General features: G+C 38.1%; 1 protein-coding gene across 2 annotated transcripts; it reads right to left on the bottom strand.

Annotated features, from left to right (window-relative positions):
- Positions 1–2: 2 nt before the first annotated feature.
- On the bottom strand, positions 3–17,501 carry LOC145781293 (uncharacterized). Of its 2 annotated transcripts, none has more exons than XM_082593068.1 (16): positions 17,393–17,501; positions 16,382–16,542; positions 15,615–15,716; positions 14,536–14,678; positions 13,699–13,843; positions 9,407–9,571; positions 8,446–8,556; positions 7,177–7,371; positions 6,360–6,520; positions 5,700–5,807; positions 5,062–5,242; positions 4,464–4,644; positions 3,923–4,123; positions 3,213–3,379; positions 1,911–2,022; positions 3–158 (listed from the first exon to the last, which is right to left on the bottom strand). In XM_082593068.1, the coding sequence occupies exons 1-16, from the start codon at positions 17,466–17,468 to the stop codon at positions 82–84; spliced, it is 2,286 nt and encodes a 761-aa protein (XP_082449194.1). In that variant the 5' UTR covers positions 17,469–17,501; the 3' UTR covers positions 3–81. The 2 variants fall into 2 exon arrangements, with proteins under 2 accessions (XP_082449194.1, XP_082449195.1); XM_082593069.1 differs by having other exon boundaries at positions 9,407–9,553.
- Between the last annotated feature and the right edge of the window lie 837 nt (positions 17,502–18,338).

Below are 18,338 nucleotides of genomic sequence, written 5' to 3'. Positions count from 1 at the left end.
GTTAAAAATGTGAATAGAAAATCTGGGAGAGCACAATCTGAGCGACGGATTTTCAACAAATGCATATCCAAAGAACGCCGTTCAAACGCTTGTTCGTCTCACCTCTTTAATCATTGGCATTTTGCGCGGAAGCTTTGCGTACATTGAACGACGTTTGACTACAACAGCAAATTGGATTAGCAAAACTATTAATGGATTTTATCACAACATATGTTCATTTTCTCATCTAACAAAATGCGTTTAATTTATTTTATTTATTTGCATCAGACTCAAGATGGTCCATATTACAATCAAACATAAAAAGTAGAAACAAAGCAGATACTCAACTCCGAAGAGCTGAGTTGTAATGTACCAAATACAATATAATTAGCTTGTAGTTGTAGCCTATGGTATACTTTCGTTTGTTTGGTTGGTTTTGAGTGTTCATCCTTGGACTGAGAAAGCCTCTGAAAGGTTATTCCTGGCAGTTGTTGTACACTTGTAGAGGCTTTGAACCACTGACACACACAGGCTCGGTTATCGAGATTGACAGAGTGGAGTTTCCGATTGTTGTTGATATTGTTGTCTGTGTATTATTCCATCCATTAGGTCCCACTGAATGGCGAGCAGTCCTGAAATGCGTTGCTTTAGCGCACACCTCCAGAGCCAAACCAGCGCTGCTTGGTCTTAAAGGATTCGTTGTGTTTAAAGTCAGGCGCTTAACCACTGAAATAACGAGGCAATTGATAATAATTTCTCCATATAGTACTCTACAGTCTTACAATTTTTAACAACTATCAGCTTACAATGTTACTTTTTTGACACCCTTAAAAAATTAAAGGCAAATATCTTACATTTTTAAATGAAAAAAATGTAAAATCGAACCTACAGAAAGAAGTAATACAGTCAGCATGGTACCACAATACCACATAGGTTTCCTACAATGTTAGTAATCGTTCCTGTTTTCTAATAGTTTGCTCATATCAATACCGCATGCAAAAGTTCGATAGCTCAAGTAAGGCCTATACCTGTATACTGCATTACTCTAGTTCAGCGGTTCTTAACCGGGAGTCCGCAGACCCCCAATGGGTTCCCGAAGCATTTTTAAGGGGTTAGTGATTGTTTCCGAATGTGCAGCATGATTGATAAATTACAACATTTAAAAATTGGTTATGGTATTAGGTAGCGTACAGCGATTCTCAAACAGTGTCGCGACGCCCTGGTGCACTGGTGCAGTGTTTGAAATTTCAAAGGGCATCGCGCATAGCTTCGGTTTCCTATAACTCAAGAAAGCTTCATGTTAAAAAATTAAGTCTTTTTATAAGGCTTTGTTATGTACAGTATGCTCGACTTAATTTTTTTGAGACAGCAGGTTGTTGATCAATGCTTAGTTTAGAAATGCAAACATTAGTCAGCAGCATATCAGCACTCCCAGTTTTACTATGACTGCGATTAGGCTATAACAAAATATTGATTACAAATAAAAAAAAAAAGTGAGAAATTCTTTGTAAAGGTCGCAAAAATTACTGATGAGTTAAATTTAGATAAAACTTTAGAAAAACATCAAATCGGATTAGGCTACTAACTTTTGATTTTGTGTGCCAACATACGCCTATAGCTCATAGCATAACTTCGTCAATGTCACCAATCGTCATAGAGAAAGTGCGTCGCGAGTTCAACAAATTCTTCTACGTGTGCCGCTTCGAAACTTAGGAAACAGTTCTTTCCGTTCCTATAGGCTACTAAAATTTCAGAGGAGTTTTTGTAAGTGTCCGCGACCGCTTCGAGGGCGCCAAAAGGGGCCCGCCAAAAGAAAAAGGTTGAGAACCACTGCTCTTGTCTATAGCCTATCAACAAATTAGGCTCTTAGCAAATCTAAATAAAGCTTGTCGTGGAACTAGTCTAGGCTAATAGTTATGCTGACGTCATACTTGTTTGTGCCCGCATCATTTCCTTCTGGATGGCTTTGGTGAAGCTCTGCATAAGATTTTTCATCTCAAAAATAGTTGAGTCTGCACTGTCTTTGCGTTTGTCAAAGTAATCCTGAAAATGATATAAATCTGTTTGTTATTCTATTGAAATTTTATGTTTGTGTTAGAAAGACATTGATTACTGTGCAACCGTATCATCCAGGTCATCACAATCACAGAATCTCCACATTCTCGTCACCGAATTCTATTTCGATGAGTAAATTCAATATATTTACTCTACTGAACCCACAGCAAGTACAACCTATTCTGATCCACTAGCTCATTTGTTTTTGTTAGAGCCATTTTGTGAAAATACTCAATTACTATCAGTGGACTAATACACCCTCTGGTTCCTCAAACTATGCTGTTGCCCATATTAGTCCAGTGAAAGGCTGCTGCTGTAGGCTGTATGTATACTTTTAGTTTTACAACGGTTTTCCTAGCTTGCCAAAGGGCTGACACTGACAGACTGGCCATATGTAATTTCCATATGCAATTGTGCCATATAAGTCCTCTCCTTTCTAGTCGCCTTAGTACCAGAGGTACCTTGGTACCAAAACCACAGAAGAACACAAAAGTTACAACTGTGCCAAGTGTAGCCTAAATATTTGTACGCTAAAATATCTACAGGCAAAAAATCAGACTCCGGCTCCTGTTTTAGCAACAATCTCAGCCTCTGGCTTCGGATTCACTCTGATTCCGGCTCCTAAATACTTTGAAACTCCGGTTCCTGTACACCACCGCTTGGTAGGCTATAGAAATTGAGCTGGTTCGATCTAAAAATTATAGCTGGAACATGTACAAGCACGCTGCCAAAACTTGCTGCATGTATTGTACAATTCCTCTAAAGAACTAACCACACGACCTACTTGCAGAGATGTAACTGATATAGGAGATTCCGGTCCTACTGACAAAGTAGGCTAAATTTAGAAATTTAATTTTTGGGATTTATTGTGTGTTAAAGATTTAATTTGAAAAATTGATTTGAAAAAGATTGGAAAAAAAGATTTGAAAAAAAGATTTGAAAAAAAGATTTGAAAAAGATTTGAAAAAAAAATTGGAAAAAAGATTTGAAAAAGATTTGAAAAAAAAAATTTGAAAAATATGAAGAAGAGAACACTTTCAGCTGCATTGCCTTATGTAACATATCTTCAGTGAGGTCACTGTTTGCTTGAGACAGGTATCTTCTCATACTTTTATCAATCGTAACCACACTGCGTACCTAGCATACAGGTTCTGGTAAACTACGTCGACTTTCTTTACCTTGATTGATACAAACTGGTTGAGGTCTAGATGACTTTTCATTTTAGCTTCATATGATATGCTCGACCTAGCCACCGAAACGGCAAACATTTCCTTGCGAAGCCGGGATAAGAAATACGAAATATGAAAGAGGCTCTCTTTTCCGTAAGCGATTTCCTCGCGGTCATCTTAAAACAAGTTAGTTTGGAAAGTATTAAAGTTTTTATTTTTAAATAGCAAGAAAAGTTTAAAAAACTAAATATGATGACACAATAACACAGCACCACTAAACCTAAGCATAATTTGATGAAAACATTCTTCACGTTACTCCAAGACTAAGCATCAAATCTGGAGTTAGACAATTGATGAGTAGCAAAAGTGGTTTAGGCACTCCTTTAAAGTATTGATTCATAGTTGGGGTGTAGACTAATTTTTTGTATCTGACCAGAAAAGTCGTTGGTAAAAAATAATTCTAGATTTATATTCTCAAAAAGTCACAAAATGCTAAGCCTAGCTCTGTTGAATTTTTGTCAAGGAGAGACATACCTCAGAGAAAAAGTTTCGAAAAGCCGTTGATCTTGTTTTGTCATTGAGAATTACAAAAGCTTACTTGAAGTAAAATATTGACGCTTACTAGACTGCAAATTTTGCCATTTTTACATCGTTTCAACGTAAAGCGTAGTCGAAACTATATAGACATGAAAACTTTTGCTGTCTAGATACTAGCTTACATTCTACTTCTTCTTCCAAAACTTCACATGCTTGTTCCAACAGCGTGTTTTGTTCCTGGAGTTTTTTGGCTTTATGCATCAGCGTACAAACTTCTAGGCCCGACTTGTGCAACTCATCAGCTTGTGATTCTGCCCTCTCCGCGGCGAGATGCTGTATTTCGTCGAATTTGGTTTTCAATATGTCGTGAACCGCTTTTGTGTCTATTGACCAGAAAAAATTATTTGATTTTAAATCATTCTGTTGAACCTGAAGTCTGTTTTAAGTGAAAAGAGACGAGCAGGCAACCAAAATATGTTGTTTTTACATTCGTTCAATGTTTAAGGACGTGGACGTTAAACTAATGTAAAAAAATAATTTGATAATTGGGAAAAAAAAATTATCAAAGAATAGCTGGCAACGCTGCTATCGGAAAAGAAGGAGCAACCCACCTCTCTTGCAAACCAATTGTAAAAAGTGCTTGAGCCTATCCGAAAATTCTATATTTGTTGATTACACAAATCAACCTACAACTCTTATATTTCAAAAGTATAATATACTTACCTTCACATTGGAGCTTGCAGTTCTTAATATTCTTGTTCGTTGTCATTCGTTTGTGGTACAAGTCAAAGTACTCTATCTCGGCGTGTTTATGATGCTCGATCTCATCTTTGTGCTTCTCCAGCATGCGGTTAAACTCCATCTCTCGCAGAAGTTTGAAATCTCGAACTTTTGTTACTTCATTCTACAGACATAATGTTATGAAACTATAGTCTCTACAAACGTGGTGTAGACTTTGCCGAAGCCTTAGTTATTTTTCATCAGCTACAAAAAACACTATTTGGTCTATACTACATCCACTTGAACTTAAAGTATAGCGTTAGATTAAAAGTGTGTTTCGAAAGCTAGTGACAAACCGGTACTACCACAGCAAACCCGCATCACCAGGCTAAAACAGGTTGCTTGTATCTACATTTGTAAAGTAAATAGTATTCTACGTTGACGAGAGGTTTTTGTATTAAGCTTAAAGGTTTTCATCTACCGGATTGATCGAGAATAATTCCTGAAACAGCGGCAAGATTTGTAATGTCTTCCGTACGAGAAGTTTCCGTTATAGATTTGTCCAGGGTCAAGTTCCGACAAAATTAAACCGTGAACTGACCTGTTTCTCTGTTAAGCCCTGGACGATAACATCCATTTTGCCTTGAGCTTTCTCTTTTCGTTTTTTAATTCGGTTCTTTGCTTCCACAACATCATCTTGAAGACTTTTGATTTTGCCTTTCATGTTGGTCATTGATTCGATTAGTTTGAGTTCTTGGTGTTTGAACGCTGACCACATTCCCCTAAACCGAAATTCATTTAAAAAGATTTCAGAACTGCTGCTAAAAATTAAGACTATTTTGAAAGTCTGTAAACTGCGAAATTTGATCAGTTTTTGTTGGGATTTTTACACTACTGTGACAATGTGCTTGGCGCTCTTCTTAATGGTAATGGACTAATAGAGCATTTGACCAATTCATTAGTAGCTTAGTGTGTTTCGTATTTTCGATCAACATATACCTAATAGCAAAAGATACGAAAAATGTCAACAACATTTGAAGTTTTTTAGACGACAACACCTCCACTGTCCTTCCCTGAATGTTGTTAGGGCTTGCTGGTAAAGCGTCTTTTTTCGTTTATAACACCAAAACAATTTTTTTATAATAAACCAAACGATACACAAATAGGTACATCCATTCAGCTCTGGCTTGAAACGTTTTGAAATATAAACATTCATCATCTCCAAATTAACTAACTTACTTATTTTCCGCATGTTTTCCAATTGAACTGCGTCGAAACTGCAATATTTCTGCAAGACTTTTTTCGAGGAGAGCGAAGGCCTTTTGGCAATCATCTCGCAGTTGTGCACTGAAAGATATGATTTTTAAACATCACTTTTCAAGCTACTCTAATTGGTCTGCATCACATTTTATTCTTACTCATGCAATAGCAATAATTCGTCTGGTCTTACTTTGATTTATGTGTACCAGAAAGTCGGCTTTTAACCAAATACAAATTAATTTTAAATTGACGTACACAAAGGCCAAAGAAATAAAACCTATACGTCATTTTGGCAGGGCTGTGAAGTCGGTCGAAAAATATACGATTCCGACCCCTCGCTTTACAACTGGCTGACTCCGGACACACCAAAATCCCTGCGACAACGGCTCCACAGCTTTGCTTTTTTGGACGCTGTACGTGTATAGCCTACCCATAGCAAATATGCATTGCTCTGAACGCTTTACAATTTAGAATTTAGATCAAAAAGCCTATTAGCTGTCCTAAACAATTTCATCTCAAGGTTTGATGTAATATTGTTTAAAAAACTTACAGTCTGTACAGTTAATTTGAGAACTTATTGCGTGGACTTATCAACATTAAAACTATAGGTAGGCTATACAAATATTTCTCTTGACTGACTTTTTATCTCTTTCTCTTTCCAGTTGATCTCTCAATTTTCTGTAAGTCGTGGCATAGACTCTCTCCATCGTCTCTCTGCCGTCTGCGACGACGATCAATCTTTCTTGCAGAGACATCCGTGTTGCTCTAGCATTCGCTACAATCACCATCTCATCATCCAACTAAATACAAAACGCAGTGCTGTCTATTTCCGTGACACAAAAATTTGATTTCAAACAGTCTTTTTGAGCAGACTTTCAAAATTTGTCTCGTTTTTAAATTGAGAGCAATCACTTTTTTTTAGCTTTAGTAAAAGAAGAGTTTTGATTTGATTTTGAAGTCTTTTTAATTTGGGTGGTCTTTCAACAGTTGTCTTGTTTCTAAGGTAATTCCTGGCAGAAAAAAGTTTGGATCAATGTAATAAATAGGAAAATGTCGCTTCTACGTTTTTCTAAACCTCTGCTATATTGAAATGTACTATAATTATTTCCGTGATGTTCAAAAAACTGAACACTAGAAGCGGATAAACTAGAAACAATTAAGCATACCAAGCAAACTATAGTTTACAAAAGCTCAACAAATTGCAAGGGTTCAATAATCGATACGCAGCAAGCTTAATATAACAAAAATGTGATTTACATCTGAGTTACCATCGTATATCAAACTTATGACAGGAATATCAACAACTGGATCATCACTAGCCAACTAACTAATCCTTTTTTGCATTGATTCAGCGTCTACAAACGTTGAATCAAATTAAAAAGGCTAACTAGCTGGCTGGAATGCAAGATAATCCCTCAGTACGTCATGAACTGCAGACTTTTTTGTGCTCACTCACAATGTTGTTTAGAGCGACCGTCAAACCCCGTTCTTCTTTCACTATTTTGCTGATCATCAAAAGTGAGTGTTTTTTCTCATCCACCACTGTTTGAGTCAACTCCTTTCTTGTCTTGACTTCCTCTGTCTTGCGCTGTGCGTGTTTTGTTTCGGTTTCGACAAACGCGATTTCGTCATTTGCATCCTGGATTCGCGTCTAGGAAGTGAAAAAATGAATTTTATTGAGATGTAAAAACGTTGTAAAGCATAACCATTTTTCATGCTACTATACGAGCCCTGCGTCGACCCTGCCATACAGTACGTTAGATAGGCTTGATGCTGAACACGATAAATAATATAGTTGATGCAAAATGTTAGCTTAGTCATCAAGTACGGCATTAAGAACGCCTGCCCTCATTTCATCAGCCAGGGATGGACAATTTGAACGATTTTTCATTTTAGTGACCATTTAAAGCCACTACTACCCAAACAACTACATCCTTCATTTTTACATTGATTCAACGTCTGGCTGTCTAGATCAGAAGTCCGCAAATAGTGGGTTGCGACCGAATTTGGGTCGCGAGACCATCCACTCTGGGTCGCCTCACAGTTTAGACTTACTACAGTATAAATATAACTTGTTTGGCAAAAATAAATACAATAATATACTCTGTGATGTTTTATATAAGTTTGTACAAGAAAATTTATACTTTCAATGGTAGTAGTATACCCCGCTTATTAAGCCCAATTTGGTCTGTTCCGGAATTCCAGAATGTATAGGAGTGGCAGAGAATTGTCCCCCGCTCAACATACCCACCAGCATAATCAGCCCAAAATCATCCGGTCCCGATGTGGGCTTAATAAGCGGGGACGACTATATTAAAATTGATATTAAGTTGCAAAGTATTTTGGGCAAAATTATATGCTTCCGAAATGTTTGGGTCGCGAAGATTTAGATTTTAGAACGATTGTTTTTGGGTCGCGCCAACAAGTATTTGCGGACTCCTGGTCTATAGGTAAGTAGCCTATTTACAAGGTTGGTTCGTTGATTTCTCACCAGCTTTAACGTCGTGTTCTACTATTATATGCCATGTTTTAATCACCTGTGGAAGGTGAAACTTTATAACAGTTGCAAACATCAAAGTTCAGGAATAACTTAGCTTACAAAATCAAAGAATCAATATCAACTTACAGCTGAAGCCCTTAAAAATCCGTCATTTTTAGAATGATTCAACGTCTGCAGACGTTGAATCAATGTAAAAATGACGGATTTTGATGTCTGGGAACTTACCTCATAATCGCTGGCTGCGGTTTGTGTGACTTCATGTAGGGTATCGTTTTTTTCTTTCGTATCTTGCAGCTCTTTGCGCCTTGTTTGTAATTTTCGCACGAAGTGTTCATGCTGCAGTTAAAGGACTCTGATTTAGAAGGAACATAAGAATCAACAATCGTCCACCACTATTGAAAAATAGCTGTTTTGTTTTAGAAAAATTGCAGGTTTTTGCCATTTTACCAAACTGTCAAAGTGTGATCACTGAATATCAAACCACGCAAATGTTCAAAATTTCAGTTTTACTTTGATAAAGGGACAAAACCAATTACTATTGCCACATGCTCCTCGGATTTTCAGCACAAGTGGCAAGTTTAATCTTTGCGTAATAACTGTACCACAAAAGTTGCCCAAAATCATAAAAAAAAAAACAAAGACTATTTGTCGTCCGCCCGCTTAGCTTAGTGGTAAAACGCCCGACTCAAGATCAAGCGGCGCTGGTCCGGTTTTCTGGGTGTGCGCTTGAGCATTGAGCAACGCATTTCAGGACTGCTCTCCATTCAGCGACAATTAGTGAATGGAATAATTCCCCGGCAACAACATTTTAATTATCGGAAACTTCACTCTGCCAATTTCTGTAACTGGCCTTGCGTCAAAAGCCTCTACAAGTATGTGAAAGGACTACCAGGAATAACCCATCAAGGCTTTGTTGGTCCGAGGAGATAGATTCAAACACCAAACTAAAGTGTTAGCTACTACTAACTAGCAACCTAAACCTACGACTCTGACTGCTATATTAACCGTAGAAATCAACCTCGACACATTTGAAAGCCAGCACGTTAGCATAGCTTGTATGTATGGGTCACTATGGTAAAAATCAACGCTGGAAAAACCTACAAATTTAACATCTAGTTTGTCAAAGGCAGCCTCGGCTGTGATGAACATGATGTCATTTGTGAAGGTGACACTGGTTTTTACTTACTCGAACTTTAAGTCCTGCAAGCTTATCCTCCTCCTCATTAAAAGAGTCCTTTTCAGCCATGTACCTTATTTGGCTCTGCTTGATATTTTCTTGAAGTTTTTCAACAGACTTTCTTACTGTCATCACTTTCTTGTCCGATTTATCAATCTGTGGACATTCAAAATCCTTCATTTTAAGATAATAATTGACAGTAACATGCTGGAAATGCTGGATTTGGTTGTTACTGAGAGCAGCCAAACAGGAAGGTGAACATACCTACGATTGATTGCAAAGATTGTTAGTATGAGGCAGACGTTCTCAAACTGTGCATCGCAACGCCCTGGTGCGTCGTTTCAATTTTTCAAGAGCGTCGCACAATGATTCCGTTTGGTATCTAAACTCAGTTGCGGTGATAGAATGTTTACATATATTATTACCCCTTGCATGTGCATTGTGCATTCGAACTCATTATTGCGAAACTGTAGCAATTGATTATAATTTAACAGTCACAAATAGAGCAATTCTAACTCACTTCGCAGCGAGATAAAAGGCTAGAGACACAATAAATATAAATTAGTGAAATTCCTATCGCTGGGTACGTCGCAAGTCAAGCAAAACTTTTTAAAGGAGTCACAACGAAAAAAGATTGGGAACCACTCAGGAACCACCAGTATAACCAATAATTATGTCTACGGAGAGATTAAATTTGTCTGTTTTTTTAAAATAAACGTTTTTAAATCCATGTCAGTGTTTATTAGGCCTACTTTATAATTTCCTCGACGGTACAACTTCACCATTTGTTTTTGTGTATATGTAGCCTACGCATACTACAAGCTTGAAGGTATATCTAGAAGAAAAATCGCCTGCAGCCTTACACCAATACATTGAAACATAGGATTTTCATCCATGCAGCAGCACATCAAACACTCAGGTTTTGATCAAACAGGGTCAGGCATAGAGATGTGAGTTGCTTATTTTTTAAACGTTTTTTTTGGAGAAAAACAAAAAAAAACAATCGTTTTTTTTGTACAAAGAGTTTGTCTAAAATTTAAATGTCAGAACAAAATTTGCGATTTTTTTCTGACATATTTTTTCTGAAATGATCGAGACATAGATAATAATTTACCAAAATATCACTAAACGTTTCATCAAAATCTTCCTTTGATTTCACCAATTAATCAAAAAGGACGCGTAGTGTGATAAAGTAATCAAAAAATAATAAGTATCTCAAAATTGGCTAATTTAAGTTTAGGCTACTAATTTTGAATTAGAATTGAAAGAACTTAAATTCGCCAATTTAGTGTGGTACTCTCTACTTTTTTTTATCCATAAGTTAACCTGTATCCGTATTTATTGTATTGTGTCTCTTTGCTGTGTCATTTGTTCAAGTTGTTTGAAAGGCTGATATTAAACCGATTGCAACCTCTCATAGAAGACCAACTCATTAATGAACAAGCAGGTTTCCGACCTGGTAAATCCTGCACAGGACAACTCTTGAATCTAACACAGCACATAGAGAATGGGTTTGAAGAGGGTTCCGTCACTGGAGCTGTCTTTGTAGATCTATCTGCAGCGTATGACACTGTCAACCATCGTCTCCTTATATCAAAGATCCTCAATATCACCGAGAACTTTCGATTCACTAAGCTGATACAATCATTGCTTAGCAATCGCCGTTTCTATGTTTATTTTTGTGGCAAAAATAGCAGATGGAGACAGCAGAAAAATGGTCTACCACAAGGAAGTGTTTTTGCCCCCATCTTGTACAACATTTATACAAACGACCAACCAATCCATCCTGGTACAAGAAGCTTCATATACGCTGACGATTTGTGTATAACAACACAACACAAACACTTCACTTCCGCGGAGAGAGTACTCAGCGATGCTCTGGATGGGCTGACAACATACTACACGGACAACCACCTGCGTGCCAACCCCAATAAAACCCAAGTTTGCGCATTCCACCTTAGATCCCGGGATGCATCACGCCAACTAAACATTTCCTGGAATGGAACCAAACTGGCACACTGTATCAATCCCACATACCTCGGTGTCAAATTAGATAGGTCCCTCACATACAAATCCCATATCGAAAAAGTAAGAGCTAGGGTGGCCTCTAGAAATAATATTTTACAGAAACTCGGAAACTCTGATTGGGGTGCCCTTCCTGACACAATACGGTCAACTGCTTTAGCCTTATGCTATTCGGTTGCAGAATATGCTTGCCCAGTGTGGGAACGCTCAGCACATGCCAAGAAAATTGACCCCATATTGAACCAAAGCTGCCGTCTGATTACAGGTTGTCTCAAACCAACCAACATCACGTCGCTGCACATTCTGTCTGGAATTGCTCCCCCCAACATCAGAAGAAGCGTGACCAGCAGAAAGGAAAGATCTTGTCAGGACATAGATTTGAGACACCCACTGTATGGCCAAACTCCAGCACACAGGCGTCTGAAGTCAAGAAAAAGTTTCCTTGCTTCAGTTGTCCCATTAGGTCATGATGATGTCGCCGGCAATGTGCGGGTTCAACTATGGCAGGAGAGACTGGCAGCCGGACCGACATTGGCCAATATGGAGCTCACACCCATGGAGAGCCTTCCTCCCGGAAAACGTGAACCGTGGAAGTATTGGGGATGCCTCAACCGCTTAAGAACTGGTATTGGCAGGTGTAAAACCTTGATGAGACACTGGGGGTATTCCATGGGGAGCACAAGTTGCAAATGCGGACAGGAGCAAACGATGCAACATCTACTCGAATGCCCTGACCTAAAAGCAAGGTGCTCTGCACAGGATTTGGCCGAGTTCAACGATAGAGCAAGAGCCTGCGTGATGCTCTGGGCTACGGCCGTGTGACACACGATGAAGAAGAAGATCTGTATCAGTCGGCCAGACTGCAGATTCATCAATTAGATTTTTAAGGATATTTTCGCATCATAGTACGCTATTAGCAATGAAAGAGATAACGGACTAAAATGAAAAAATAAACAAACTAAAAGAAATTGAGACAAGTAACAAAGGAGGTTGACTGTTATGGTCAGTATTGGGACTATGTGCCAGGATTTATCATCTAAAAAGTCTTCATCCTCATCAGTACCGCACTTAAAGTTGGGTGGTTCATTGGAACCACTTGCTGAGCATGCCGCCACATTTCTGACTTATAGAACTTACTCAAAACTGCAGTAAACTGATTCATAATAAGTTGATCAGCAGCTATGATTTGACAGTTTATTTTGCAGTTCTTTGTTATGACAAACGAAAACAGTTGTTACTTGAAAATATATATGGTACGATGGGACATAGTATAAAAAACGAAAAAAACTTAAAAAAAAAATGATTAAAAAAAGGACCAGAGGTGGGCACCCGCTACTTTTAAAGTAGCGCGCTACCCGCTACCACTATTTCTTCCGCTACTTTTGTCTAAAATGACACTAGGAAACACTCTTCAAGTCCCTAGTGACGCAAAAATGACCTTGAAAACGAATGTTATCATTCGTTTACACTGTCATTTTAACGCCGTTATAGAAAACACATTCTAAGCAAAATTTATTGTTACGCATCTTTCAAAAACACAAGCATTTCAAAATGAGAGTCACTAAGTCCTGCCCGCTTTCGCTTAAACACATCGTTTCCAACAGAAAAAAGTCTCTCCACCGCAGCACTGAAAGGAATGGGGGTGTTGTATTTAATGAACAGATATTTTAACTCGGTATTCGAAAAGCTCAAGGACCTGCTCCTGTCCGAAAAAAAGGCGTCCACAATTGCTGTTTCCTTCTGCACCGACGTTTCACGGAAACATTGTCGATTTCATACCTTGATCGCAGGATCGCAGCTCCACACCAGAAAACGAGATTCCCAAAAGACCAAACTTTGCAACCAAACCGATTATACAGCTGCTTGACCACGCTAGTGTTGCCAAACAAACGAGTATTTTTTTCACTTTAATTTAAAAAGTAGCGGGTAGCTGGAGTGCGACTGAAAAAAGTAGCGCCGCTACCACTACTTTGGAAAAAAATAGCGCCGCTACTCCAACTAAAAAGTAGCGCCGCTACCGCTACTTTTACCAAAAGTAGCGCGCTACTACCCACCTCTGAAAAGGACGACTAAAAAAACGTTTTATACTCATGCCGAGTCAGGCACTCCAGCAAAACAAAGACTAAACGAGAAATAACAACTATCGCATGGGGATGCACAAACGAGCAAAAGTTATATAAACTATTCAGCATAATCTACATACTCAATAAGTACCTACGAAACAAAAGCTCAATGCCAAGTAGCCTAGGCCAAAAACACTAAAGCAGAGCATAGACCTGTAGTTTCCACACGTCTGCATCCTTGCTAGTTTTAGTTATCTCGTCTTTAGATGTCTCTATGAATTCATGCGTTTCTATGGCAATTTCCTCAACATCATGTACAAGCTTCTCCACTCGTTCGTGAACATCTCCAGTGGTCAACCTATTGCATATTTATCTTGCATTAAATATCACTAATACTCTCTACAAAGAACCTTTTGATGATCTCAATAAGGGTCAAACATAGTAAATAGTAACTACATTTGATGCATGTTTAGCTTATGCAGCCATTAGCGTTGGCAGGGGGGTCCAGATGGTACTTTTGGACCCGGGTCCAGGATAGTTTTAGGAGTCCAGAATCTTTTTAAGGGCCCCTAAAACATGAAGAAGAAGAAACCACCTCGAATTCATTGGATTTAGTGCGGCTTTTTAGAAGTGTCTAAATTTAGGGTCCGATAGTCTCATTAGTACCGGGCCCTAATTATACTCTCACCGGCCCTGTATGTAGCTCAGCCTTTAATTTAATTTTAAGCAAAACATTGTAGATATGTTGCAGTGTGGTTTGACATCAGCTTGAGTTGTTTAAGTGGGCACTGGTGCAAAATTTGGTGCTCAAATATGAATAAAAACGGCACCTTCCTCCAGGAGCGGATCTAGAGGGGGGGGGGCTATTCAATTCAAACTTGATCATTTGGATTATCACAAAAAGTTTCTAGCAAACGAGGTCAATGCTGGCATGCAAGCATGCAATATGCTTTCCGAAACATTACTTGAATGAAGCAATAGAACACCAATGTCTCTGCGTTTGATTTGAGTGAAAGTTTTTCTACTTTAACAGCGACGTCATGAGCCTACCTTGTCTCAGTTACGTTGATCTTTGCTCTGGCCTTATCCTGTAAGACGATGCTCATACATTGAGCAAGTTGCATCGATGTCTCTGTGACGTCTTGGGCGATCACTGACAAAGTTTCATAATCCCTTTGAGTTTTTTTTAATTTCTGTTCAAATGTCAAAAAAATGAAATGGATTAAAAGTGTGAACTTTTCTCCAGTAAACGTTCTATAGACTATCCTTATAAAATGACAAATTACTTTGAAATTTTATGTTTTATACTTCACTATATAAAAAGGAATAAAGTTTAAAAAATAGGCTGCTAGAAACATTGCAAAGAAGGGAAGGCAGTAAACCAGAATTGCACGTCCAACAAAAAGATGTTAGATCTGTTTTCAAGGGATGCGTGGATGCTCAAACCTTAAGGTTGTTATAAAATGCATCACATGAGAAGCTATGCTTGTTTACCGGTTGTACCAAAGTTCTGAATTGTAGGTTGCTTTTACTTTTCAACCATTCTAGAAGGAGGGGTGCGAGAACTGGCAGGTAATTTTAAAATGGTGCCAACAAGGAAAAAGGTCAAGAACCACTGTAATGATGACACATTAAGTTACATCAAAAAAACTGTGAAATGAATGTTGGTTGGTTTAAATTTTTATCCTCGGACTGACAAAGTCTCTGATAGGTTATTCCTGGCAGTTTCGCTTACTTGTAGAGGCTATGAACTACTGACGCAGGCCCGGTCACCGAGTTTGACAAAGTGAAGTTGCCTCTTGTGGTTGTTTGTCAATTATTCTTTCCACCAGGTGCCGCTGAATGGAGAGCATGTCAGCCAGCGATCTTAGCAAAACTTGGGAATATTTATCAAATCCCGAGTAGCCTATCAGAAATTTAAAGTTTAACTACGTCTTTTATAACTTAAAAAATTCTACATTGAGCTATGGCGGGGTTGCAGTAAACCATCCAACATCTTGTTCGTTTCCTGGAATTACTTTATAACAAAAACATAGAACTTAATAAAGAACCAACAAAACTCCGTTATTACGGTTGAAACACCTTGTGTGTCTTTTGTTCTAAGCTAAAGAAAAAAAGAAGGTATTTACTCCATTTGTTATACGAAGGTCCTTCATCGCTTTCAGGCTTTCTTGTTTCAATTCTTCCATTAGCATTTGGTTGCGCTCTCTTGTCTCCGCAACTGTTCCTCTCTGAAAAGAAGAATCGAAAATGTGGTGCAAAGTCGCATTGATTGCATGACAACGCTCCAGACAGCAAAATCTGTCATTTTTACATTGATTTAACGCTTGCAGACGTTGAATCAATACAAAAATGACAGATTTTGCGCTCTGGGGCTTGCATGGATTATAGCTGACGGGGCAGCTGAAAAATACGTGATTTTGACCATGTCTGCTTCAAGCTTTTTTTTACCGTTTCCGAGGTTTGTATTTTTCTTTTAATATTTGAAGATGTAGAATTAAGACGAAAACTGCTTTCTGAAAAACTATTTTGTTTTTTCCAAAAGCAATGATGCAATCCCAACAGACAAGTTTTTCTGATAATTTTTTGTCTTCTTTGGCTAAATGTAAAATCCTCAATAAAACAGCCTGGCTTGATGACCATTTAGCGGAATTTATTTCGCTGGCCACACTCGAGGCAGAAACCGCAAATTAAGGTCACAATGAGCGGTGACCTTGAAAGCAATTTCTCTTCTTGACAAATAGCCTGTTAGCTAGTTCATAACAACGTTTACATTTAAACGGGGTCGACACCATAAATTATTGCAACTTGTATAAAAACTTTTCATCTTTGACGAAAGATCACATAATTGTGCCACTGTCTGTGTATAAAAATATACGTATAAGAAACGACTTACCCTTTCATTGTCAATAGTCCTCATAATAAAACTGTACTTGTATTTCTTCCGGTGGGTTCGAATGGTTGCAGACTCCAGCTTATGCTTCAAGGCCTGAGTGGAGGAGAACAGGTCGTGGATGCAGTCGATCAGACACTGGACATGCTCCTTAGCAACTAGAGCTGTAACCAAGACCAGTTAATGTTTTTATTATTATTTTACATTAGTTAAATAGGCTTGTTCAAACCAAAAATATAATAACAGATAAGTAGGCTAATAGGCCTACAATATGTTGCTTTTATTTCAACAAAAAATATTTTTGATGTTAAAACTTCGATTTTTTACATCTGCGAAGTTGTACATTGGCATGTCAGATTTATCTTGCCCGGGGACTGTTTAAAAAACGTTCTTTTGGCCAGATATAGATAAGCCTACGAGGGGTATAAAAACAAAAAAATAACGTCATACGTTCTTTAGTTATCCCCTATTAATGCAACAAAGTATAATTTCCATCCAGCAACAAACTGCATAACGTTTAACCTTGTTGAGTATCACTATTATGACGTCATTAAGAGATATTTTATTGCAATAAAAAATATCCTAATTTTATGAGGATGTGATGAAAATTGTAGAAGGATAAATGCCGTTAAAAAATGTAATTGGAGCTTTTCTGTCTCAGTCATGCATGATGAAAACCATGCTATTTACCGGCACTTCATAAAAGATGTTTAGTTATTAGCGCTGTAATAGCCCACAACGAAACGAAAACACCCACAACGAAACGCCCACATGCATAAACTAAAAGCATGAAGTTCAACCTATAACATATAGCGTTGCGCTTTGACTGTAGTTAGTTGTTAACTGAATTCTAACTCTTGCAGCATAAGACATTTCAAAATATTTAAATTAGAGAAAGCATTTGTGGAAAAAGGTTTAGTCTAGTTGTGTTATAAACATTCCACACGGACGAATTGTAGCTGCGATGCATCACTGTTTTAATGCTTCTTTCAGTCGTCCGCTGCTGATACTTACATTCTTTCAAACCATCTTCGGACCCCGCCAAACGACTAAGCAACGTGATACTGCTCCTCCACTGAAAATCTTTCATCTTGTCTTTGTAAAGAATCTTCTTCAGTGCATTGAAACGCTACCGTAATGCATTTAAAAATGCTGTAAAATTGGGCAATTAATTTTTCACATATTTTCACTTATTATGACTGAGAAACGTCATAATTAATTTGAAACTTAACATTTCTCAACATTAAAGTTAAGTTGTATGACATAAATCAGAATGCTTCAAAGTTCAGTTGCTGTGCAAAACAACAAATAAGTCATACTTCTATAGAATTGTCGAGGGGCCGAACTGTCGAGCCCCTATTAAGACTAGCTCATTTTCTCACATTCTGGAGACCACAGCCACTCATAGCTTAAGCCTTAAAGCTACCATATTTTCCTTCTACCTTACTCTCCGGTGCTGGAAACTTCATTCTGCACTAGCGGGTCTGTTCAGGATTCATAATCTGATAACTTTCGTCTGCAAATCAACAGATAAACTTAAATAGTGGTTTTGTCTGGTCAGCCAATTACATCTCATCCTTCAAGACGATGAATGTGAAAATATACTGATTGTTGGCTGTTGGTTGATCTTGTTGGACTGACCAGCTGACAAGATCCGCTTTCGCACGTGGTAGTTCTGTAAACTATCTCAGACAACAAAATCCGTAATTTTTTCACTGATTCGACGCCAACTACTACGTCAGACGTTAAATCAATGTAAAAAGGTCGGATTTTGCCGTCTGGGTATGCGACGTTCGGCATCGAGATGCGAGCAAAGAAACTTGAGATTTTGAAATAAATTTAATATTTCATTCTAAACAACCAACATTCTACAAGCACATGAACAGGAATGATGACAGAAGATCGATTCGCGCAGACAATCAAATGTTCTTGCTTCAGTTCACAATAAACAAAGTCGTTT

This window comes from Aplidium turbinatum, chromosome 12, assembly GCF_918807975.1.
Source record: "Aplidium turbinatum chromosome 12, kaAplTurb1.1, whole genome shotgun sequence".
Lineage (NCBI taxonomy): Eukaryota > Metazoa > Chordata > Ascidiacea > Aplousobranchia > Polyclinidae > Aplidium > Aplidium turbinatum.
Note: the sequence above shows the minus strand (reverse complement) of the source record. Positions and strands in the feature narration are given on the sequence as shown.